The sequence below is a fragment of the Ranitomeya imitator genome, chromosome 1 (genome assembly GCF_032444005.1).
Source record: "Ranitomeya imitator isolate aRanImi1 chromosome 1, aRanImi1.pri, whole genome shotgun sequence".
NCBI lineage: Eukaryota > Metazoa > Chordata > Amphibia > Anura > Dendrobatidae > Ranitomeya > Ranitomeya imitator.
In genome coordinates, this window is record NC_091282.1 from 157,920,242 (window position 1) to 157,946,722 (window position 26,481).

Sequence of the window (26,481 nt, forward strand, 5' to 3'; positions counted from 1 at the left end):
ATGTGGGGCCATAATACAGTGTGGAGCATCATGTGGGGCCACTATACAGCATGGAGCACTATGTGGGCATATAATGTGTGGAGCCCTGTGTGGTGCCATTATACAGTATGGAGCACTATGTAGGGCCATTATACAGTATGGGGCATCATGTGGGGCCATTATACTGTATGGAGCATCATGTGGGGCCATTATACTGTATGGAGCAACATGTGGGGCCATTATGCAGTATGGAGCATCATGTGGGGCCACTATACAGTTTGGAGCATCATGTGGGGCTATCATACTGTATGGAGCACCATGTGGGGCCATTAAAGTATGGAGCACCATTTGGGGCCTTTGTATAATGTGCCCACATAGTGCTTCATACTATATAGTGTGGAGCACTATGTGGGGCCATTATACAGTATGGGGCATCATGTGGGGCCATTATACAGTATGGAGCATCATGTGGGGCCACTATACAGTTTGGAGCATCATGTGGGGCTATTATACTGTATGGAGCACCATGTGGGGCCATTAAACAAGTACGGAGCACCATGTGGGGCCTTTATATAGTATGGAGCACTATGTGGGCACATTATACAGTTTGGCTCACTATGTGGGGCCATTATACAGTATCTGTTATATATTTAAATTATGCCTTTGGGTTATATGCTTTTAACTGCTCTCACATAACATATTATACTGTATTATTCCACTATAATACCAAAAGTTTATCGTTTTATTTGATAAGGAAAAACTTCCTCAATTGTAGACTTTTTTTTTAACAAATATCAAGGTTGGCCAGTGACTTTGTGCAAGCTTTTAACTTTGGCACTTGGTGTATTTAAGTTTTACATACCTGGTGTAAAGGGTTATTTTCATCATAATAAAGGGCTTTAATACCAAAGAGGTTGTAAAAACAAACAAGTTTGTAATTTTACTTTTGATTCAAAATCCTCTCCATTCTCAAGAACAGACCTCCACTGCAATCGGTGGCCAGTATCTTAGGCTTGGAGTGCAGCGCTTACAAGCTCTTTGCTACAGACTGTATAAAGTCCAAGTTCTTTTTCTAATCTAAAACCTCAGTATTCAGGTTAACTTGCAGTGTTGGCACTTTGTGATAAATAAGTGGGTTTTGGATTGCAATTGCAGTTTGGGCACTCGGTCTCTAAAAGGTTCGCCATCACTGCTCTATATAGATAGATAAATACCCTTTAATATCTACTTCTAAACTATATCTAATTTGTAAATCTTAAATACACATCTCTGAGTAAGCGGCTATTTCTTTCACGACCTGAGATTTCTGAGTCACGGCTATTATTTAACTATAACACAATAGTAGTGATTTATGATGTTGCTGATAGAATTGCTAAGAAATAACGTTTTCCTTCATACAACAGCTGTGCAAAACCATGTAGGTAGCAAAATGAATCACCGAGAGCAAAGTTTTTCTAGCAGAGGCTAAATACAATTTTCCTTTACAAATTACCGGTGATTGTAATTTTGAAACCCAAAGATAAATAGATGACAATACGTAGCCTACAAAAAGTGGATATACATCTTATCTGATCAATTATATGCTAAAGCGCAAGTAATCAAGTCAAGTACCTAAAACCTATTAAGATTCATCTGCACGTTGTATTGGACATAAAGTCAGCCATGATTATATTTTTTACGTTCACTTGTCATATAAGCTTCACAGTAGAAATGAAAGAAATCAAGATGGGGCAGCTGATCTGTGTGATGTGCTAGATTTATTGGGATTATCTACCACTACTCAACAACACCTTCCCAATTTAGCAGCAGTCTGCACAACAAAACAAAATGCATCCTCACAGTGCAGTGATGAGCAAACGTGCTTGCATAAGGTCCTATCCGAGCATGCTTGAGTGCTGAGAGTCTTTGACATGTTTGAAAAATATGTTTGAGTCCCCACGGCTGCATGTCTCACGGCTGTTCGACAATGTGTCAAACAGCCGCCAGACATGCAGCCGCAGGGACTCAAACATATTTGCACTCAGTTTGCACACGCGCAGGCTCGGATAACACCTTATCCCTGCACGTTCGCTCATCACTATTCCTCACGTTGGTCAGACCAGCACTTTGCCTCCGAAGTTGATCATGATGGAATAGACAAGGGTGCCATCAATCAGCAGCTGCTGATCACGTAAACTGCGTTCATGTGTTCAAATAACCATCTGTGCGCCTAAACCAGAGGAGCAGCTCTGGTCCGGGAGGGAAATATGCATTTAAAACATTTTTATTTTGGTAGACTTTTGCGATAAGAAGGACCTCCAGTAGTGCACAACCCCTTTTCAGGTGACCACACTCATCACAGCGCTGATAGTGACGTCACTGCACGTGGCAATTTATCGCTTCCCGCAAGCATATACTGAGGGAGAGTTGGGAGGCCCGAACATCTACTATATAAAACTGAATGTGTGTGTGTGTGTGTGTGTGTGTGTGTGTATGTCCGGGATTGGCATCTGCACCGTCGCAGCTACAGCCACAAAATTTTGCACAGTCACACTGTTGTGAATTCTGTGGTCGAGCTCCCTCCTGTGGTCACAAGTGGTACTTCGGCTGATTCTGTCTATGGGCTTCCGTTGGTGGATGTGAGTGGTACTGCGGCTTCTGAGTTTCCTTCCTCAGGTGATGAGGTTAAGTCGTTAGGTGCTGCTCTATTTAACTCCACCTAGTGCTTTGATCCTGGCCTCCAGTCAATGTTCTAGTATTGGTCTTGCTTCCTCCTGGATCGTTCCTGTGGCCTGTCTGCTCAGCATAAGCTAAGTTCTGCTTGTGTTACTTTTGTTTGCTATATTTTCTGTCCAGCTTGCTATATTGGTTTTTCTTGCTTGCTGGAAGCTCTGAGACGCAGAGGGAGCACCTCCGTACCGTTAGTCGGTGCGGAGGGTCTTTTTGCCCCTCTGCGTGGCTGTTTGTAGGTTTTTGTGTTGACCGCAAAGCTATCTTTCCTATCCTCGGTCTATTCAGTAAGTCGGGCCTCACTTTGCTAAATCTATTTCATCTCTGTGTTTGTATTTTCATCTTAACTCACAGTCATTATATGTGGGGGGCTACCTTTTCCTTTGAGGAATTTCTCTGAGGCAAGGTAGGCTTATTTTTCTATCTTCAGGGCTAGCTAGTTTCTCAGGCTGTGCCGAGTTGCATAGGGAGCGTTAGGCGCAATCCACGGCTACCTCTAGTGTGGTTTGTTAGGATTAGGGATTGCGGTCAGCAGAGTTCCCACGTCTCAGAGCTCGTCCTATGTTTTTGGGTTATTGTCAGGTCACTTTGTGTGCTCTGAACTTCAAGGTCCATTGTGGTTCTGAATTACCTATTCATAACAGTACTGGAGGCCCAAAGTACTATGCTTCTCAATAGAGGGAAAAAAGAAGTTCTGAGACCATTTTTTTTTCTTTGCACTGTGTTTTGCCTTTTTTTTCCCCTAGACATTTGGGTGGTTCAGGACACAGGTGTAGTGATGGACATTAAAGGTCTGTCTTCATGTGTGGATCATCTCACTGCAAGAGTACAAAATATTCAAGACTTTGTGGCTCAGAAATCTATGTTAGAACCAAGAATTCCTATTCCTGATTTGTTCTCTGGAGATAGAGCTAAATTTCTGAGTTTCAAAAATAATTGCAAACTGTTTCTGGCATTGAAACCTCGCTCCTCTGGTGACCCAGTTCAACAAGTTAAGATCATTATTTCTTTATTACGTGGCGACCCTCAAGACTGGGCATTTTCCCTTGCGCCAGGAGATCCTGCATTATGTAATATTGATGCGTTTTTTCTGGCGCTCGGATTACTGTACGATGAACCTAATTCAGTGGATCAGGCAGAGAAAAATTTGCTGGCTCTGTGTCAGGGTCAGGATGAGATAGAGATTTATTGTCAGAAGTTTAGAAAGTGGTCCGTGCTCACTCAATGGAATGAATGTGCGCTGGCACCTATTTTCAGAAAGGGTCTCTCTGAAGCCCTTAAGGATGTCATGGTGGGATTTCCTATGCCTGCTGGTCTGAATGAGTCTATGTCTTTGGCCATTCAGATCGGTCGACGCTTGCGTGAGCGTAAATCTGTGCACCATTTGGGGGTATTATCAGAGCATGAACCTGAGCCTATTCAGTGCGATAGGACTTTGACCAGAGCTGAAAGGCAAGAACACAGACGTCAGAATGGGCTGTGTTTCTACTGTGGTGATTCCACTCATGCTATCTCCGATTGTCCTAAGCGCACTAAGCGGTTCGCTAAGTCTGCCACCATTGGTACGGTACAGTCGAAATTTCTTTTGTCCGTTACTTTGATCTGCTCTTTGTCTTCCTATTCTGTCATGGCATTTGTGGATTCAGCCGCTGCCCTGAATTTGATGGACTTAGAGTTTGCTAGGCGCTGTGGGTTTGTCTTGGAGCCCTTGCAGTGTCTTATTCCATTGAGAGGAATTGATGCTACGCCTTTGGCCAAGAATAAGCCTCAGTATTGGACCCAGCTGACCATGTGCATGGCTCCTGCGCACCAGGAGGATATTCGCTTTCTGGTGTTGCATAATCTGCATGATGTGGTCGTGTTGGGGTTGCCATGGCTACAAGTACATAACCCAGTATTAGATTGGAAATCAATGTCTGTGTCCAGCTGGGGTTGTCAGGGGGTACATGGTGATGTTCCATTTCTGTCTATCTCATCATCCACCCCTTCTGAGGTCCCAGAGTTCTTGTCTGATTACCGGGATGTATTCGATGAGCCCAAGTCCAATGCCCTACCTCAGCATAGGGATTGTGATTGTGCTATCGAGTTGATTCCTGGTAGTAAGTTTCCTAAGGGTCGACTGTTTAATTTATCTGTACCTGAGCACACCGCTATGCGGAGTTACGTAAAAGAATCCTTGGAGAAGGGTCATATTCGCCCGTCGTCATCGCCATTGGGAGCAGGGTTCTTTTTTGTGGCCAAGAAGGATGGTTCGCTGAGACCTTGTATTGATTACCGCCTTCTAAATAAAATCACGGTCAAATTTCAGTACCCCTTGCCGCTGCTATCTGATTTGTTTGCTCGGATTAAGGGGGCTAGTTAGTTCACCAAGATAGATCTTCGTGCTGCATATAATCTTGTGCGTATTAAACGGGGCGATGAATGGAAAACTGCATTTAATACGCCCGAGGGCCATTTTGAGTACCTAGTTATGCCATTCGGACTTGCCAATGCTCCATCAGTATTTCAGTCCTTTTTGCATGACATCTTCCGAGAGTACCTGGATAAATTCCTGATTGTATACTTGGATGATATTTTGGTCTTCTCGGATGATTGGGAGTCTCATGTGAAGCAGGTCAGAATGGTGTTCCAGGTCCTGCGTGCTAATTCTTTGTTTGTGAAGGGATCAAAGTGTCTCTTTGGTGTTCAGAAGGTTTCATTTTTGGGGTTCATTTTTTCCCCTTCTACTATCGAGATGGACCCTGTTAAGGTCCAGGCCATTTATGATTGGACTCAGCCGACATCTCTGAAGAGTCTGCAAAAGTTCCTTGGCTTTGCTAATTTTTATCGTCGCTTCATCTGTAATTTTTCTAGTATTGCTAAACCATTGACCGATTTGACGAAGAAGGGTGCTGATGTGGTCAATTGGTCTTCTGCTGCTGTGGAAGCTTTTCAAGAGTTAAAGCGTCGTTTTTCTTCTGCCCCTGTGTTGTGTCAACCAGATGTTTCACTTCCGTTCCAGGTCGAGGTTGATGCTTCTGAAATTGGAGCGGGGGCTGTTTTGTCGCAAAGAGGTTCTGATTGCTTGGTGATGAAGCCATGCGCCTTCTTTTCCAGGAAGTTTTCGCCTGCTGAGCGAAATTATGATGTTGGCAATCGAGAGTTGCTGGCCATGAAGTGGGCATTCGAGGAGTGGCGTCATTGGCTTGAAGGAGCTAAGCATCGCGTGGTGGTCTTGACTGATCACAAGAACTTGACTTATCTCGAGTCTGCCAAACGGTTGAATTCTAGACAGGCTCGTTGGTCGCTGTTTTTCTCCCGTTTTGACTTTGTGGTTTCGTACCTTTCGGGCTCTAAAAATGTGAAGGCGGATGCCCTGTCTAGGAGTTTTGTGCCCGACTCTCCGGGTTTGCCTGAGCCGGCGGGTATTCTCAAAGAGGGAGTAATTGTGTCTGCCATCTCCCCAGATTTGCGGCGGGTGCTGCAAAAATTTCAGGCTAATAAACCTGATCGTTGCCCAGCGGAGAAACTATTTGTCCCTGATAGGTGGACGAATAAAGTTATCTCTGAGGTTCATTGTTCGGTGTTGGCTGGTGTGATGCAGTGACCAATGTTGCAGCCAGGGGGCGCTGCATGTGCACTTCGGGATGCACTTGGAGACATAATTGTGTTGAAGGACCTGTGGTGATGTCACGCTCACCTGACTGGCCATATGACAGGTACCTGGGTGTGGTTACACCTATGAAAAGTAGGTGTGTGTAGCACATGGTAGTGAGTCTTGGGAGTCTGCAAGTGTGGACAGACTTCCATGTGTCCTGGCTGGACACTGCAGAGGGGTCCTGTGTGGTCTGAGTGTGCAGACCTGGATGGTACAGGTGCAAGGTCCTGAGAGAAACCTCGGTGTTGGGTGTGCTAAGCCCTGAAGAGCACGAGGTGAGGACAGGGATCTGCAGAGCCAGAAACAGGTCCCGTGTGGTACTGCCAGTGGAAAACCTGCAGCACTGACGAGCAGGTAATACCAGACTGTGTGTTTGGCTCCAGAGCGAGCCGGAATATTGGACTCGACCAAGAGTATATGGTCACCATCCTGGTGGAACCAAGTGACGCTGTGAACGTTGTTACTTTGATTTGCCGTGATATGAAGATTGTTGTTTTGTGTTTTCTGCCACTGGGGTTTATGGAGTAATAAACCCAGTTGAGTTTATGAGGAGAAAACGTATTGCTGTGTCTTTTGTCGCTGCCAAGCCAGTATTCCCCAACCCGCAAGTAAGTGCAATCTTACATCTGGTGCTTCGAATGCGGGCAACGATCCAGGACGCACGTTCAGTGTTAATTGCTGTTGCTCGGCGTGGCCACGAAGATGGCGTCTAGCCTGTAACTCGGCGGGGTTACGAAGGTGACAAGCATCTGGCTGTGGATCGGCGGGTCCACGAAGGTGACAAGCGGCTAGCTGTGGATCGGCGGGTCCACGAAGTTTGCGGTGGAGCCGTGCAGAGCCTTGTGGAGCATAGCTGCAATTGCAGCAAGAGGTTGCACAGCAGCTGGAGCTGCAGTGGCAGTGGCTTGTCGTCGGCAGCCGGAGGTTTCGGTTATATGTGTTTGCAGCGGGAGCTGTGGCAGTACCAGTAGGAGCTGGTGAAGTGACATATAAAAAAAAAAAAAAAAAAAAATTTTTTTTTCTTTCCCCCTTTCCCAGATTGTGCAGACTCTTAAAGGGCCAGTACAGGCCCAGAGACTAAGTGGTGTACTGTGCGAACTGGGGCCTGAGTGCCGTGGGGAAGTCCACAGAGTGTACCCCAGGGAAGGGAGTGTCCCTTAAAGTGGGCGGGGACCCAAACGGGGATGGTTGCCCAAAAGGGGGTGGAGTCCCAAAAAGGGGCGGTAACCCAGATAGGGGTATTAGCCCAAAAAGGGGTGGAATCCCAAAAGGGGGCTGTAACCCGAACAGGGGTGGTGTCAAAAAACAGAGCACTTGCCCAAAAGGGGGCGGAACCAAAAAAAGGGGAGGCGATCAGTGACGAGTCACGACTGTGTCCTTTTTGGCTGGATGGAGAGCGTGTGCGGGGGTTGTTAGACCCGGGGAGGGAAGCATCTTTGCTGAGAACCCTTCCAGGAAGTTCTGTGTCACCTGGGACAAAGGCGAAAATAAGTGGCATAAGTGGGGACGCTAAAGGTCTTCAGGTAGACACTCTCTACATTGTCGCAGCTGATGTTTCCACATACCATGAGGTGGCTGTAGTCCCGAACTTGCCGTGTCCTATGGTAATAGGACAAGATTTGGAAGCACTGTGGGACTGGTGGGAAAAAGGTGAAGTGTTTGTGGAAATTATGTGTATGGGAGGTAGTAATGTTGTGAATGCGCCCCCTAGTGTGGACAGACCTAAGCTGGACATGCCCAAAGAAAATGGTGAACGGGCCCAACTTGGTGAGACAACATTGGCAGAAACACCTCCCAACACTGATGGGTCAGGTATAAGGGCGACCAGAGGAAACCGTGCGTCTGCCGAACTTACTGACCTGACGTCACCTGAAGTGTGCGACAGTGTGACTGGTAATGAACTGGTAGATAAGGATGTGGTGGTTAAACAGAGTGGAGCTGACACCCAGTTAGAGTGTGACTTGGGGGGTCGCCTTATTGTGGGGTGTGACACAGACTCCAAGGGTGACTGTGACATGACATGGCCAGTAACAAGTGCTACAACTGAGTATGATGTACCGGTATCAGAAATACTGACACAGGGGAACGACAGGGCTCCACAGGGTGAAGACAGGATGGCAGTGACAGCCATGCCAGAAATTGTGACCTGTTTAAGTGGGGACTGTCGGTTCCAGGAAGACCAATTGGGTGGTGGTGACTTCCATTCAGATGATGACACCAGTGGAAAAGAGTGCAGGAAGGCTGACTCAGGTACCGCTGGCATGTCTTCCTCCGGTCGCCGGAGACGTAGAAAAGGCAAAGGGGCTGAACCAGTTGCACCTTGTGAAGATGTGACGGAAGAGGGTAAAGGCTCCAGAAAATCTGGTGCTGAGGACTTGAAGTGTCTGGAGTACTTTAAAGTCCCAGGGGAACGGGACGAACCTAAGGATGTCACCGCTGAGACCCCAGAGAGGGTTGACGCTGACAGTGCAAAGTCTGAGGGTGCAGAAGTGGAGGAGGCCACCAAAGAAGTGGTGCCTGAGTTAGATACCTCCTCAAGTGATGCATGCTCCACCAATCCGGAGGATGGGAGAAGCGAGAGAGAGCTGTTCAAAGAGTCTCTCGAACAAGAAAAGGCCCTGAGACAAATGGCGGAGCACAGGTTGGATGAGCTGGAGAAGGAGGTCTCTGAGCTCAGAGGTCACCTGACAGTGTGGCACAGTGAGAATAAGGCCTTAGGCGAAGATGTGGTAGTGCTCCGAGAAGCAGTAAGAAGTCTTCTGTCAGAGGAGAAGTTACGGGTCCGAGACGTACAGCAGTCATCCCCGAGTGATAACAAGGCGGAGCTGCCGATACCCATCTTGGCAAAGGTTGTTGAGAAGGGTAAAACTGAGGAAGAGCTCGCGGTAAAGGCAGAACAAGACAGTTGCCCGGTCGTGACCGATGTCTTGATGGAAGTTCCGAAGGTAAACCAGGAGCCATCTGTTCATGAAGAAAATGAGACCTCGTTCTTCAAGTGTGTTGTGGAGATACCCGAGGACGTGCGGAGTGCATGTGCCAGTGAGGGTGCGCATGAGGCTTTTAAAAAGGCAGTGGAAGCATGTAGTGTGCACTGGGCACCAGAGACAGAACAGTTGGTGATTTTGTCGACTAAAGAAGTCACAATGAAGCGGGTGGCTATCCTGAGGGATATGCACCTACAATGTCTCCACACGAAACGGATGATCCTGTTGAGAAATGAGGAAGCTGCTCGACGTTTGGAGCTTGCGAAAGAAGCTCAAAAACGGCTAGGCTTTGTGGAAGTCATCCTGGTACCCGGAAGTTTGGTGGGGAAAATCGTCGGAAGACTTGGGAGAGTGATGCAGGAGATAGTGAATAAATCCGGTGTGAAGAGACTGAGGATTCTGGCTGATGACGAGGCCCAGGATCTGGGTGAAGATGGGATGGTTCCATTCCTTGTTCTCGGGTCCGTAGAAAGTCTTGAGAATATCCGGATGCTCCTTGGGTATCGCGTGGCGTACCTAAAAGAAATCGAGCAGCTAAGACGTGAGAGGGAGCAGATCAATAAAGAGCTGCAGAAAATGCAAAACAGATGGCCGCCAGCATCATCTCACGAGTTAGAGAGGCGAAGAGGTTCGCTAAGGGCTGAAGGTCCTCAAGATGAAGCGAACAGAGGACATAAAGACAATAGAAGAAATGGCCAGCGGAGAGGTTACAGAAAGAGGCCTGATGAAAGAGTCCAAAGGAGTGACTCCTCTGTTAACTCAGGGCTGAGTGACCGAGGTGGGAGACCTGCTAGCAGACGTAGTAGCGGAGGGTCGGACTCAGACCAGACAGTCAGCTCAACTGTAAGTGGGTTGACCAAAAAGGCTCTGCTGACACAAACGGATGGTGACTCAAGGGTTGAAGCGCAGGGCCGACAAACTGACCGCTGGGGGCGGAGGAGGCCTATCAAAGGTGACGTGGGTTCCCGCTATCGGATCCCCGGGTTTATGTCATGTGTCCACCCCAATAGGGTTGAACAAAGGGGGGAGGTATGTGATGCAGTGACCAATGTTGCAGCCAGGGGGCGCTGCATGTGCACTTCGGGATGCACTTGGAGACATAATTGTGTTGAAGGACCTGTGGTGATGTCACGCTCACCTGACTGGCCATATGACAGGTACCTGGGTGTGGTTACACCTATGAAAAGTAGGTGTGTGTAGCACATGGTAGTGAGTCTTGGGAGTCTGCAAGTGTGGACAGACTTCCATGTGTCCTGGCTGGACACTGCAGAGGGGTCCTGTGTGGTCTGAGTGTGCAGACCTGGATGGTACAGGTGCAAGGTCCTGAGAGAAACCTCGGTGTTGGGTGTGCTAAGCCCTGAAGAGCACGAGGTGAGGACAGGGATCTGCAGAGCCAGAAACAGGTCCCGTGTGGTACTGCCAGTGGAAAACCTGCAGCACTGACGAGCAGATAATACCAGACTGTGTGTTTGGCTCCAGAGCGAGCCAGAATATTGGACTCGACCAAGAGTGTATGGTCACCATCCTGGTGGAACCGAGTGACGCTGTGAACGTTGTTACTTTGATTTGCCGTGATATGAAGATTGTTGTTTTGTGTTTTCTGCCACTGGGGTTTATGGAGTAATAAACCCAGTTGAGGAGAAAACGTATTGCTGTGTCTTTTGTCGCTGCCAAGCGAGTATTCCCCAACCCGCAAGTAAGTGCAATCTTACACTGGTCATCCTGGAATCTTTGGTACCAGAGATTTAGTGGCTAGATCCTTTTGGTGGCCGTCTCTGTCGCGGGATGTGCGTTCTTTTGTGCAGTCCTGTGGGATTTGTGCTCGGGCTAAGCCCTGCTGTTCTCGTGCCAGTGGGTTGCTTTTGCCCTTGCCGGTCCCGAAGAGGCCTTGGACACATATCTCTATGGATTTTATTTCGGATCTCCCCGTCTCTCAAAAAATGTCGGTCATTTGGGTAGTTTGTGATCGCTTCTCTAAGATGATCCATTTGGTACCCTTGTCTAAATTACCTTCCTCCTCTGATTTGGTGCCATTGTTCTTCCAGCATGTGGTTCGTTTACATGGCATTCCAGAGAACATCGTTTCTGACAGAGGTTCCCAGTTTGTTTCGAGGTTTTGGCGAGCCTTTTGTGCTAGGATGGGCATTGATTTGTCTTTTTCCTCGGCTTTCCATCCTCAGACAAATGGCCAGACTGAACGAACCAATCAGACCTTGGAAACATATCTGAGATGTTTTGTTTCTGCTGATCAGGATGATTGGGTGTCCTTTTTGCCGTTGGCGGAGTTCACCCTTAATAATCGGGCCAGCTCGGCTACCTTGGTTTCGCCGTTTTTCTGCAATTCTGGGTTCCATCCTCGTTTCTCTTCAGGGCAGGTTGAGTCTTCGGACTGTCCTGGTGTGGATACTGTGGTGGACAGGTTGCAGCGGATTTGGAGTATATAGTGGAGAAGATTTTGGATTCTCGTGTTTCGAGAAGGAAACTCCAGTATCTGGTTAAGTAGAAGGGTTATGGTCAGGAAGATAATTCCTGGGTCTTTGCCTCTGATGTCCATGCTGCCGATCTTGTTCGCGCCTTTCATATGGCTCATCCTGGTCGGCCTGGGGGCTCTGGTGAGGGTTCGGTGACCCCTCCTCAAGGGGGGGGTACTGTTGTGAATTCTGTGGTCGAGCTCCCTCCTGTGGTCACAAGTGGTACTTCGGCTGATTCTGTCTATGGGCTTCCGTTGGTGGATGTGAGTGGTACTGCGGCTTCTGAGTTTCCTTCCTCAGGTGATGAGGTTAAGTCGTTAGGTGCTGCTCTATTTAACTCCACCTAGTGCTTTGATCCTGGCCTCCAGTCAATGTTCTAGTATTGGTCTTGCTTCCTCCTGGATCGTTCCTGTGGCCTGTCTGCTCAGCATAAGCTAAGTTCTGCTTGTGTTACTTTTGTTTGCTATATTTTCTGTCCAGCTTGCTATATTGGTTTTTCTTGCTTGCTGGAAGCTCTGAGACGCAGAGGGAGCACCTCCGTACCGTTAGTCGGTGCGGAGGGTCTTTTTTGCCCCTCTGCGTGGCTGTTTGTAGGTTTTTGTGTTGACCGCAAAGCTATCTTTCCTATCCTCGGTCTATTCAGTAAGTCGGGCCTCACTTTGCTAAATCTATTTAATCTCTGTGTTTGTATTTTCATCTTAACTCACAGTCATTATATGTGGGGGGCTACCTTTTCCTTTGAGGAATTTCTCTGAGGCAAGGTAGGCTTATTTTTCTATCTTCAGGGCTAGCTAGTTTCTCAGGCTGTGCCGAGTTGCATAGGGAGCGTTAGGCGCAATCCACGGCTACCTCTAGTGTGGTTTGTTAGGATTAGGGATTGCGGTCAGCAGAGTTCCCACGTCTCAGAGCTCGTCCTATCTTTTTGGGTTATTGTCAGGTCACTTTGTGTGCTCTGAACTTCAAGGTCCATTGTGGTTCTGAATTACCTATTCATAACATCACACGTCTGGACCCCGAGAGCGTCATAGGCTATATTGTGAGGCGAAATTTTAACCCCGCGCGTTCCAATTCACCAAACAATTTTGCCCCTATCTACATAATGGGGAAAAAGTGAAAGGAAAAGTGTTGGAGGCGTTGCAGCTACAGCAACAAAATTTTGCACAGTCACACGTCTGGACCCTGAGAGCGTCATAGGCTACGTTGTGAGGTGAAATTTTAACCCCTCGCTTTCCAATTCACCAAACAATTTTGCCCCTATCTACATAATGGGGAAAAAAGTGAAAGGAAAAGTGTTGGAGGCGTCGCAGCTACAGCCACAAAATTTTGCACAGTCACACGTCTGGACCCTGAGAGCGTCATAGGCTATGTTGTGAGGTGAAATTTTAACTCCGCGCTTTGCAATTCACCAAACTATTTTTCCCCTATCTACATAATGGGGAAAAGTGAAAGGAGAAGTGTTGGAGGCAAATTGACAGCTGCCAGATGTGAACAAGGGGGACTTAAAGAATGAGAGCGATGGCGCAAAAGAGTATATACCGTACAGTTGCTAAGGTGGGGCCCTGATATGAGATACTCACCACACATGGGGATATGAACACACACACAAAATGCGCCACACACTACCACGTGCTTGAACACATATACCACCCTCAGCACACATTTCATCACACATACACCAACCTCGCCACATAAAAGTCGAAACACAAAAGTCGCCGCTCAAAACTCGCCACGCGCAAAACTCACCACAGGCAAAAACTAGGCTCACGCAAAACTCGCCACAAGTGCAAAACTCACCTCATGGAAAACTCGCCACACTCAAAACTTGCACACGCGGAAAAATTGCCACATGCACAAAATTTGCAACACATGCAAAAGTTGCCTCACACAAAACTTGCACATACTTAAAAGGCACCAGACATAAAACTCACCACGCGCAAAACTCGCCATGCGCAAAACTTGCTGCACACAACTTGCTACACTAACCTGTCACATGCAACTCGACACACAAAAAGTTGCTACACGCATGTTGCCACACAAAACTCATCTCACAAAAGTCGCTACATGCATGTCGCCACACACAACTCAACACACACAACTTGACACATGAAACTCGCCCTAAAACACACACAAGTCTGGTATTATCCTTCAAAAATAAAAATCTGATTAATAAGCAGACAAACTACAAGAGCAACAAATGTACCATATAGGAAATATGGCAGCTGTCAGTCACATGACCTGTCTATTATGTGTATGTGTGAGCTAATATATACTGCCAGGGGGAGGGCTTCCTGTTGGCTGGGGATTTATCAGGCTGCCAATTTAGCTTACAAATACTGAGGTAAAAATACTGACCAAATAACGTGTGAACGAGGTCTAATACAAGAGGAGATGACACACAAGTATATACTATATACAGGAGGAGATGACACACAGGTATATACTATATACAGGAGGAGATGACACACAGGTATATACTATATACAGGAGGAGATGACACACGTATATACTATATACAGGAAGAGATGACACACAGGTATATACTATATACAGGAGGAGATGACACACAGATATATACTATATACAGGAGAGATGACATACAGGTATATACTATATAGAGGAGGAGATGACATACAGGTACATACTATATACAGGAGGAGATGACACACAGGTATATACTATATACAGGAGGAGATGACACACAGATATATACTATATACAGGAGAGATGACATACAGGTATATACTATATAGAGGAGGAGATGACATGCAGGTACATACTATATACAGGAGGAGATGACATACAGGTATAAACTATATACAGGAGGAGATGACACACAGGTATATACTATATACAGGAGCAGATGACCTACAAGTATGTACTATATACAGGAGGAGATGACATACAGGTATATGCTATATATAGAAGATGACATACAGGTATATACTATATACAGGAGGAGATGACACAGATATATACTATATACAGGAGATGACATACAGGTATATACTATATATAGAAGGAGATGACATACAGGTATATACTATATATAGAAGATGACATACAGGTATATACTATATACAGGGGAGATGACACACAGCAGGTATATACTATATACAGGGGAGATGACATACAGGTATATACTATATACAGGAGATGACATACAGGTGTATACTATATATAAGGGAGATGCAAACATGTATATACTGAGGTGAAAATGAGGGGTGTGAGGTGAAAATGAAAAGGTGTGAGTGCAAAATGAGAGGAGCGAGGGAAAATAGTGGAGTGATCGGAAAATGACAGATGTGAGGTCGAAATGACAAGTGTTAGGGGGGAATGAGAGGAGTGAGGGAGAAAATGAGAGGTGTGAGGGAGAAAATGAGAGATGTGAGGGGGAAAATGAAAGATGTGATTGGGAAAATGAGAGGCGTGATGGGAAAATAAGAGAAGTGAGGTGCCATAACTAACCACAGATATTTACTATGCCCAGGCAATGCCGGGCTCTTCAGCTAGTATATTATATGGTCACTGGTCCCACTGACTTTCCTCTGATGTGATGGAGGACTTTACATATAAAGCCAAAGACGAAAACTCGGTGAGATCTGTGATATGAGGTAAATTGTGACAATTGTGATTTTATTGAAGAAACTGATACTGTGAAACAAGAAATTGGAACCTGAGATATTTAACCTGTTTTAAGGTCAGTTTGTGTCGCTGATCCTAAATCTGCCTTTATTTTTCTTCCATCAGCTCTAGTTAATGAGATGTGCTATATCCTATATATACTGTATGCCTACGACCCATCGAACACGAGGACTTATCTCCGCAAACTGTGTGATAATACTCTACAAACCTAGCGGAAGAAGAGAATGCATCTGCCTCAGCATCGTTCAATGAATCTTTGAAGTTTAGATCAGTCATGTCATGAGTCATCTAGTTTGAGGACCATCAAAAAAACCCGCCTTTAGCTTTTCCGTAGTCAGCGTAGGAAATTTTCTGCAGATGTAGTCAAAGCATCTCTTCCCTCTTTGTTCAAGCCTTTACAAACTGCTTCATTAAACCTAATTTGATGTGCAGTGGTGGTAAAATGATCTTATTCCTGTCAACCAATGCTCCTGCAATTACATTCTTCTCTCCTACTACCATGTGATCGCTTAGAGGCCACTGTTCTATCACCCAGGGCTCATTTTTTATCTACTATCCCAGAAACAGATAAAACAGGGTTACTTAGTGTATCCACTCTGCTGTCCCAGGAGAATATTGACTATTTTTAGATCCACACAGACTGACCACTGGTGGCTGTGGTAAGATACTTTCTGTAGGACCAGAGCAACTGTGTTTTGCTCTTCAGTCATGTTAGTTGAGTGACCTATTGGGATTGATCACACATTTTAGGCTCAGCTTAGGATGGTCTATGAACAGCCGCCATTCGCTTGGTCGATAATGTGATATGCCTATTTTTATTAGCAAGCCTTGAACATTGTTGCAATAAACCAAATAATGTTCCTCCGAGAAGAATGGTACTAAATCCTTTTATATGTTGCGATAGTATGTGTTTTGTTTCCAGATGTAATAAATTCCTCTATGAGTGTAGACATCAACAATTCTGCTGATTTCTTGGGGAGATTTAGCTCTCTAATGTGGTCATTTAGCTATGGCTAATTAAAAACTTGTAGCCCTGATGAGTTTCTTTCAAAATCACTGTCATCATCACTACTGTTTATAGGTGTATTGTAGAAATATACGGCACTCCCTGGTTTGGAGACGAGGTGATCAATTAGGGTTCCAACTAGTTCACAAGCAAATAAGGAACTTGGTGCTCAAATTGCAATGAAATGAAACAAATTCTTTTTAATAGAATTCCTCAGTGACGCATGTCACTTTGCTAACAGCGCTGCTATTGGCAATGCAAAAGAATATACCCATGGCAAGAGGTATCAGGTACTAAAGGCATCCCTACCCCTAGGGGGATGCCTGAGCAACACACTTTCTCAGTTAGTGTCTTGCTGCTGAGTTGCCAGGTCCTGTCTTGCTGTATCTCTCGTTTCTGCCTCTAACGAGGCTTCGTACCCTGGCCTGTACCTGTATCCTGTGTCTCTCGTTTCTGCCTTGCCAGGGGGCTGCATACCCTGGTCTGATTCCTTGGTCCTATACCTGTACTTGTATCCCTGTCTGTAGCCTTTCCTATCCTGCTGTGTTTCCTTGTGTTCACTCCTTCTGCTCTTTACTCCACACCCTGCGGCTCTGCTCTTTGCTCCACATCCTGCGGCTCTGCTCTTTGCTGTGCACCTTGCGGTTCTGCTTTGCTGCGCACCTTGCAGTTCTGCTCTGTTGCGCACTTTGCGGTTCTGCTCTGCTACGCACCTAGCGGTTCTTCTCTGCTCCGCCTCCTGCGGTTTTGCTCTGCCCGCCTGCCAGAGTGCTAGATGTGCCCGCCTGGCTGCCCGAGTGCCTGCCGTGCCCGCCTGCCAGCTGTGCCCGCTTGCCTGAGTGCCAGCCGTGCCCGCCAGAGTGCCAACCGTGCACGCTTGAGTACCAGTCGTGCTCGTCCGTACTTGCTAGCACCTGTCACTAGTGTTTTGTCCCTCAGTGGATCAGCTGCTACAGCCAGACACCGCCCTAGAGTGGTACCTGGCAGCTGCCTGCCACACAAGCCTGACCTCACCATAAGAGGCTCTAGTGAACACCAAGGAAGCTGATTAGTCACGCCCCTTCCAGGGTTGTCTGGTTTGTGGCACAATGGGGCCACAATCCCACGCTCACGTCACCAAGTCAGTGTGCGAGCGTTACACTAAGTATTCAAATATTTGTCACATACCATCTTTGATTCTATAATTAATAACCCTGTTGAGGAAAAAAATCTCAAATTCATGTGTAGGCATCTGTACATTATCTCAAAAAGTAGCGCTGCTACAAAAAATGCATGACATATTCGGATTCAGAGGATCGAAAATACCTAAAAATCAAACCTAATATCTGAGGCTCCAATATTTTTTTCATTTGTTCCCCATTATCCAGGAAGATGGAGTTCCTGAAGCTCATGTGGAGGGTTGTTCAATAAATGGTAAGAACCTACCTGCTGCCAGGAGACTGAAGCCACATAGCAGAAAGTGAGCAAGCCCTGCCATATTATTTTGCAGACTTATGCCAATTTTGTTAGACACACAAAATATCACGAGCCTACTTGATTAGTAAAACTTATTATTTCATAATGATAGTGTCCAAATATCCTAATAAGTATTTTAATGTGATACTGGCACCAAAATGTCTCAAAAAAGGTAACATGAACATTATACAGTGCTCAGCATAAATGAGTGCATCCAAACATATTTCTCAAAAAACCATTAGTTCCATTTTAGAATCAACATTTTCTATGGAATACCATACTACAAGATACTCATGCAAATGTGGGCCATTAATTGTAAATAATATTTGCTATTTTGCACACCCCAAAAATTTCATTTCAACTCAAGGCCATGCTGCAAAAATGAGAACACCCTAATGAAAGTATATCACGCTACCCACTCCATAATTCAAAGGGACCAATTCTATCTCCAAGATTTTTCTTGTGCTGCACTAGTTTTCTGGAATGCACTATCCCGAAACAATCTGACTAATAACTAACCCCACATTTTTAAGTGTGTTTTAAAAACGCATAACATTTGTCAGTCCTATCACTCCAATTCACTAATCTAACTGTCCCATTCCCTCTTTCTAAATTTTCCTTATAAATTGGTCTCTCCTACTCATTTGTTTCAATCCCACAAGCACCCAATAGCACTTGGTAACTGTACCTACAAAGATGATGGCTGATAACCAGCCAACGCAGGGTTATTTCAAATGCCCTATTTACTATAATGATAACTGGGCCATACACAACAAGCACTTTCTACCTATTGTGTCCTTCGTATTTTCTTATTCATTGTAAGCTTGCGAGCAGGACCCTCACTCCTCCTATAACTGTTGAACTATGTGCGATGTCTTTATTGCTTGTACATATCCCCGCTTAATTGCAAAGCCCTGAGGAATATGTTGGCGCTATATATAATTATTATTATTATTATTATTATTATTAAAGAGCAAACCTAAATTTTAATTAAACAAGAATTCAATAACAGATAACTCTAATTATTCATTAGACAGGTGTCAATCAGGACAGTTGACTATAAAAGGGCATTACTTAAAGAAAGCAGCTTCCCATTTCATGCTGTCAGCAATGGCACAACATGGAAGAGAAATGTCACAAGGCATGCGAAAGAAAATAATTTTTTTACACAAAAAATGTAAAGACTGCACAAAGATAAGCAAAGATTTACTTATCAGTCAGAATACTGTAGCAAAAGTGATACAAACATTTAACAAAGACTGAACTGCAGCCATCTCACAGAGATGACCACAGAATTTAACACCTAAACAGCAGAGTCTTCTGATGAGAAGGGTTGAAGAAAATCAACATGCATGGGGTTTACTGTAGTTAGCTAAAGAAATAAAAAGGAAAACGGGCTGAGTGTTTCCCGTTACATAACATGGTGTTCCCTGCAGAGGAATGGCCTGAATGGGTGTGGTTCCACAAAGGAAATATTAGTTAAAAAATATGAAGGTTACTGGGACTCTATACTCTGGTGCGATGACAACAAGATAAACATTTATGAAAATGATGGCTTCAAAACTGTATGGTGGTGCAAAGGTCAGGCGTATAAAGAAAAATTCATGGTGCCTACAGTGAGACATGATGGTGGCAGTGTCCTTATGTGGGGTTGCATGAGTGCTGCTGGTGTCAGGGAGCTATATGGAAAGAAAAGATGGTAGCATCACTCAGTGCCCTTGATAGACATGCACTTTTCCAAAATGACAATGATTCAAAACAAAAATGTAAGGCCATACAGAGAATGGGGATTCTAGCTCATCAGTCTTGCAGTATAATCTTCCAACAGGTGCACGGGTATGAGCTTGTACAACGTTAACGGTGAAAAGATATCTGGCACTCCGTAAGTGGACTGAAATCTTCAAATTTATTTCAGGAACAATAATATAGACAGGACAGCTCAGTCAACAAAACCAACGCATTTCGACCAGAAGGTCTTAATCTATTGGTTGCAGCACGTTGGTTTTGCGGACTGAGCTGTCCTGCCTATATTTATGTTCCTGAAATAAATTTGAAGATTTTAGTCCACTCACGGAGTGCCAGATATATTTTGCACAGTGCACATGTAAGGCCACTGTTGCATTATTGAAAAACAGGGTGAAAGTGATTCAGTAACCAAGTGTTTCCTGATCTGAACCCAATCGAACACCTAGGTGGAATTCTGGAGAGACAAGTTGAGCATCACTTGCCAATCACCATGCAGACTCTAGAAGAGTTTGTTCTTGAAGAATGGAAATAGACCGATGCTGCAATATATCATCAACTTGTTCATTCTGTGCTTAGAAGACTTGGATCTGTCCTAAAAAATCATGGAGGTCCAACAAAATACTAGATGTAGTAGTTTTTGATGTGGGGTGTACTCATTTTTGCATCAACTAATTTGAGTAAAACTGAAGATTTTGTGATGAATGTTATACTATTAACCTAGCTTTCATGTTATGGGTTAAAAAATGTTCTATGAAACTCAGCCTTGTCAACGTTTTGGAAATTGCTCTTGTGTTGAGAAAGATATTGATTAAAATCTTACTTTTCAAAAGCGGTGCTCTCATTTATGCTGAGCACCGCATAAGACATGGAACACCTAAAGGCATAAGTAAAAACTGCACAGAACAAAAAACGTATCGTGGCAGCCATCTGCTGGGCACAAAGCTGAATTTCATGAGACTTACATGCCAGGCTGTCAGTGAATTTGGATTAGACATCACAGTCTTCTTCAGCTCCTCCAGAACAGCTTCAGGTACTGAAGTCTGGGACTGCAGCAGCTGCTTGAACTGAACTTGTCTTAACAGCAGAAATAAGGATGCTTGGTCGGGGCAGGTTTGTAGTCCCTGAAAAATTCACAATTCCATAAGTAAACAAACATTTTCATTTTAAAATCGCGAAATGTAAATATATATATATATATATATTGATTCAGAACGGGTACTGATGAACACTACTTGTTATATGTGCCTTTATGCACCTTATTTATGTCTGGCCACAAACTGACATGGCCCTCCCACTCCAGGCATGGCTACTGTGTCTCTATGCCATGTGACGTCTGCATTCTCACAGCCCCCTTTCTTTGCAATCTCTCTATACATTTAAAATTAAGCTTGATTCTGTCCTTGCATTATGTAACTGACTCGGGACTAGTTCAGTGAGACATTGATTTCCCTGGGCTAGTCCTGCCTCCCATCTTGAAAGCATGCCCTTCCATGCTTGATTAAGATGATTTGCAGGAGCGACATCACCATTGGCACCTTGGAAAATCTCATGCATTCGCGTCATTTTGACCCCCCACCCTGTAACAATAGGTAAGTAACATGGCACTCCTTTATAAAGGAAGACAAATTTTACTGTGCAGTACACAATAAAGATTTGTAACGCTTTGGCCATCAACACTAGACCTTCGCCAGACAAAACTAATTGCGAGCGAGTGGAAAGTTGCATAGTATCCTTTGGAGCCTGTGTATTGTGATAGGTCACTAGTAAAATTGTGCCTCACTTTTGGATTGAATAACAAACTATAAAATATGCAACAGGATCCCTTTCAAATAAAACACAAAGATTGTATATTGTTATATATTGGGGCCTATGTATCTCTTTAAGTGACATTTCTTTATTGACTAGTGGTCGTTGTTGCCTCTTTTTTACAGTAAATTCTTCAAAGTCATAAATGTCCGTTGATGAAGTTTGGACAAAATCAGTGGTGTTTTTTTATTTTGTCTTTTACATTTTTTGTATCGTTTCTCCTTGTGGAGAGTGACATAATAAGCATGTCGAGGTGAGGAGACTTAAAGCCGCAATGCTCCTCTGGGAAATATGCAAATTGTCTCTTCAGAGAGGAAGAGAACTAGAACTCTAGTGCCACCTATTGGAAGGAGAAACGATACTTCTTGGATCCCGATCAGACGCCTCTCAATCAGCCAAACTAGATCTCCACTTTGCACTGACGAGGGGCAGTACCCCGTAACACAGTATCTGCAAATTGAGATTCTGGTTTGGCTATTATCCTAAGTCATGTGACAAGGCTCGGTAAAGGGTCAACATTGACTGTTAGGATTACTACTTCCAATAGGTGGCACTAGAGTTCTAGTTCTCTTCCTCTCTGAAGAGACAATTTGCATATTTCCCAGAGGAGCATTGCGGCTTTAAAGGGACTCTGTTACCTGAATTTGGAGGGAACAATCTTCAGCCATAGGGGCGGGGTTTTCGGCTGTTTGATTCACCCTTTCCTTACCCGCTGGCTGCATGCTGGAGCATAATATTGGATTGAAGTTCATTCTCTGTCCTCCATAGTACACGCCTGCGCAAGCCAAGATTGCCTTGTACAGGCATGTACTACGAAGGACAGAGAATGAACTTCAATCCAATATTGCAGCCAGCATGCAGCCAGCGGGTAAGGAAAGGGTGAATCCAACACCCGAAAACCCCACCCCTATGGCTGAAGATTGTTCCCTCCAAATTCAGGTAACAGAGTCCCTTTAAAGCCGCAATGCTCCTCTGGGAAATATGCAAATTGTCTCTTCAGAGAGGAAGAGAACTAGAACTCTAGTGCCACCTATTGGAAGTAGTAATCCTAACAGTCAATGTTGACCCTTTACCGAGTCCCTTTAAGTCTCCTCACCTCGACATGCTTATCATGTCACTCTCCACAAGGAGAAACGATACTTCTTGGATCCCGGTCAGACGCCTCTCAATCAGCCAAACCAGATCTCCACTTTGCACTGACGAGGGGCAGTAGCCCGAAACACAGTGTCTGCAAATTGAGATTCTGGTTTGGCTCATGTGACAAGGCTCGGTAAAGGGTCGACATTGACTGTTAGGATTGCTACTTCCAATAGGTGGCACTAGTTCTAGTTCTCTTTCTCTCTGAAGAGACAATTTGCAAATTTTTTGTAAAAATTCACATAGTCTTTTAAAATGTTACACTTTAGTCTTCATCTGTGCAAAAATAAAATTAGACACATTTTGTAATCCAACAAAGGAAAACACCAGCGCTACCAATAGAAAAGATACCCTTTGCTGCTGGTATCAAAACAGCCAGATGCCAGGGCTGTCAATGTAAGTAAACAATATTAGTAAAACAGGATGATACCGCGCTAAAGGGAAATGTCTGTGCTGAGGAATCTATATACCAATAGGTGGAGTATACAAAAGTTGCCCCTATTAATAAACTCCCCGCTGAGTCACTGCTACATGTGATGGGAAAAAGTGGAAGGATAAGTGCACTGTGATAAATACTGTGCTGAGCACAATGTGGTACCAGAGGTGTTGGCACTAACCAATACGAGTCTGACTCACCGAGGTCTGATGATAGACGTAGTGCCAGAGGTACCAAGGATCCGAGCGCCAGGAAAGTGAGTCCAGCACATGAGACGCTGCTCCTGAGGAACAGGTACCGGGTGAGGAAGCCACCGCCAGGTGGCAGCAGCCAAACAGGAAGGCGGTTAGTCGGCATGAAAACCAGGAACGCCCCGGCCGGTGGCGTCCCTGGAGACAGTGAAGCAAAACAGGAAAAAAAAAAAATGGCTGACCGGAGCGCTCACTGTGTGACGTCACAAAAAGTGTGGAGCAGCACTGGGACCAAGCAGACAACCGACGCGTTTCGAAGGAACGCAGTCCTTCTTCATCAGGGTTCCTGATGCTTCACTGTCTCCAGGGACGCCACCGGCCAGGGCATTCCTGGTTTCCACGCCGACTCACCGCCTTCCTGTTTGGCTGCTGCCACCTGGCGGTGGCTTCCTCGCCCGGTACCTGTTCCTCAGGAGCAGCGTCTCATGTGCTGGACTCACTTTCCAGGCGCTCGGATCCTTGGTACCTCTGGCACTACGTCTATCATCAGACCTCGGTGAGTCAGACTCGTATTGGTTAGTGCCAACACCTCTGGTACCACGTTGTGCTCAGCATAGTATTTATCACAGTGCACTTATCCTTCCACTTTTTCCCATCACATGTAGCAGTGACTCAGCGGGGAGTTTATTAATAGGGGCAACTTTTGTAAACTCCACCTATAGGTATATAGATTCCTCAGCACAGACATTTCCCTTTAGCGCGGTATCATCCTGTTTTACTAACATTTTGTAATCCAGTCGGGTACCTGAGAACAATTTTCAACATTTTGCGACATTTTGAAAGTTTACAAATGACAAATTAAGACAAAGCAGCTGAATATGGAAAACCACAAAAAAAGATAAAACCGGGTAAGGCTAACTGTTCAAAAAAGACGTATATTAAATAGTGAATAAATAAAGTACAAACCTAAGAGTTACTGTAAGAGTCATTTTTACTCTTGAAAAAGGGCGCAAGGATAATGTTGAATCGGGGCCATATACTTTACGCCGATGTCGCAGTTTTGATGAAGGCTCATTAAGAGACGTGACGCTCTTTCATTGCATCCTTCAGCTGTTCTGTATCAGGGTCAGAAATATACCACAGTCATGGACTGGAGTATATTTGAGTCGTAACTCATGACACTTCTGTGGGGGAAATTATTATGAATTCGTCGCACCCTTTCTCTGCTAAGTACTGCCCATTTTGTATAAAGCAAAATGCAAAAGTCACAACATTTTTGAGCAACTAGGCCATTTGCAAATTTTTGCAACATATACTATTTTTTTTACGTCAGGTTTCTGGTGCAAACTGTTTGATGAATCAGTCCCTTAGTTTCTCATGGGGAGAGCTCCTCCACTTGTCCCTACCCTCCCGACATTGATCGGCCAGTGTGTAAATAGATGCATAGAAGCCATCTGTAAATCACAGAACTCAGGTCACTGCAGTCGTGTTCTCTGTGTCTGGTGTATTCCCTGACTGATTCTAGTAGCCAAAATAACACAATACTTTCTGCCATTTGGCTAATAGGAGAGCAGACCTGCCCAGATACTAGGAGGCCCTTAGATAGATCAGAACTGTCTGATATTGGATCCAGCAAAGACCCCGCTGACACACAACTATGTAATAATACACTTTTACCTTGGTGCAGAGCGCCTCGGCCTCAGACATCTTATCCTGATCCTTCAGTGAGGAGATGGCTTGACACGTTGACCAGCTTTCCAGGGCTTGGGCATAGCTAGTAGGGAGTTTACCTTCACCTGTACATTTGGAAAATATACATATAATGTGTGGAAATAAATGGTGATGCACAAAATTCACTTCTTTCACAAACTCCTGATTATAAAGAGACAGTAATGAAATATTAGCGTTAAAAACATTCAAACGGAGTTTGCTCATTCTTTCTAAATCCCTTTATTCATGCCTCCTCGCTTCTGGGACCACCCATGAGTACTGACATCAAGGCTCCTTCTCTGCTGACCTGAGATTTTTAACCCCACATACACTTAGATCCCACATTCTGTTATGAATAAGCCATGAGAATCGGTCATTTTTTTATTTTTAAGCTTTCATTTTTACTTTCCCACTTTCACAGCTGTATTGCATGAGAGCTTGTTTTTTGCAAGATTAGTTGTATTCTTGCTATATAATGTCTTGGAATAAAATTCCAGGTGCCGCGAAATAGAAAACAAACAAAAAAAAATAAAATCCATCATTGATTTTAGGGTTTTGTTTTCACATCGTTGACCTGGCAACATGTTTCTCCAGGTCAGTATGATCACAGCGATACCTAACTAGTGTTTTGATTATATAAAATTCAAATTCAGAACTGTGCAAAAAAAAAAATTGTTTTGTGCCACCATTTTCTGAGAGTCGTAACTTTTTTTTATTTTTCTGCTAATAGAGCGGAGTCAGGGCTTGTTTTTTTTTGCATACAGAACTATAGTTTTATCAATACCATTTTGGAGCACACAGTATGATTTTATACATTTTTATTGCATTTTGGTGGGTGAATTGAAGCGACCGGAAAATGAAAAGTCTGTTTTTTTTAATTTTTTTTTGTTTGACCATGCATCTAATGGGATAAATACTTTATTGGTTTGGGAAATTATGCAACCTTGCAATACCAAATGTAATTTTTATTTTTTCATGTCACTATTTACTTTTGGAGTAAAAGGATGGTGATTTAAACTTTAGGATTTTTCAAAAAAATATTTTTGAATGGTTTTTTTTCCATCTTTAATTTGTCCCTGGAAGGAACTTGAACCTGTCGTTCCTCTCCATTGGTAAAAATAAAAACTATGTAATAAATGGCATAAACCACATCCAGTCTGTTATAATAGCTTCCTTTATGATTAGATTTTAATGTTTTACATTAACTTCAGAATATGTTCACCGAGCCAATAGACAAATTCAGCGAATTGACATTCATCATAATCACCATAGAGGTGAAAGGACACAACCTTCGATGCGAACAGTCCAACTGCCCCGGCCATCAGCAGGCATGAGGAGGCAGAGATGCTGTCTGACGATCCGAGGTCTCCACCTGTGGCGACATTTCGGGTGCATGTCCCTTTCCTCAAGCTTGATTATGATGAATTCCCTGAATTTGAATATTGACTCTATGAACATATTCTTAAGTTAAAGACTGAAATATAATCATAAAAGAAACTATTACCACACACTGGATGCCGTTTATTATATAGTTGGGATCTCCTCTGAAGCTCAGTTACAGGTTAGGCTTCA

At 44.5% G+C, this 26,481-nt stretch overlaps 1 protein-coding gene across 1 annotated transcript in view; it reads right to left on the reverse strand.

Annotated features, from left to right (window-relative positions):
* The window catches only part of SKIC3 (SKI3 subunit of superkiller complex), a 237,132-nt gene that overhangs the window by 31,279 nt on the left and 179,372 nt on the right, over positions 1-26,481 (reverse strand). Inside the window, exons 36-37 of the mRNA XM_069751930.1 lie at positions 24,877-24,995; positions 20,592-20,750 (exon numbers count right to left, since the gene is read on the reverse strand). Of these exons, the coding sequence (XP_069608031.1) occupies positions 20,592-20,750; positions 24,877-24,995 (278 nt within the window). The remainder of the gene's footprint in view (positions 1-20,591; positions 20,751-24,876; positions 24,996-26,481) is intronic.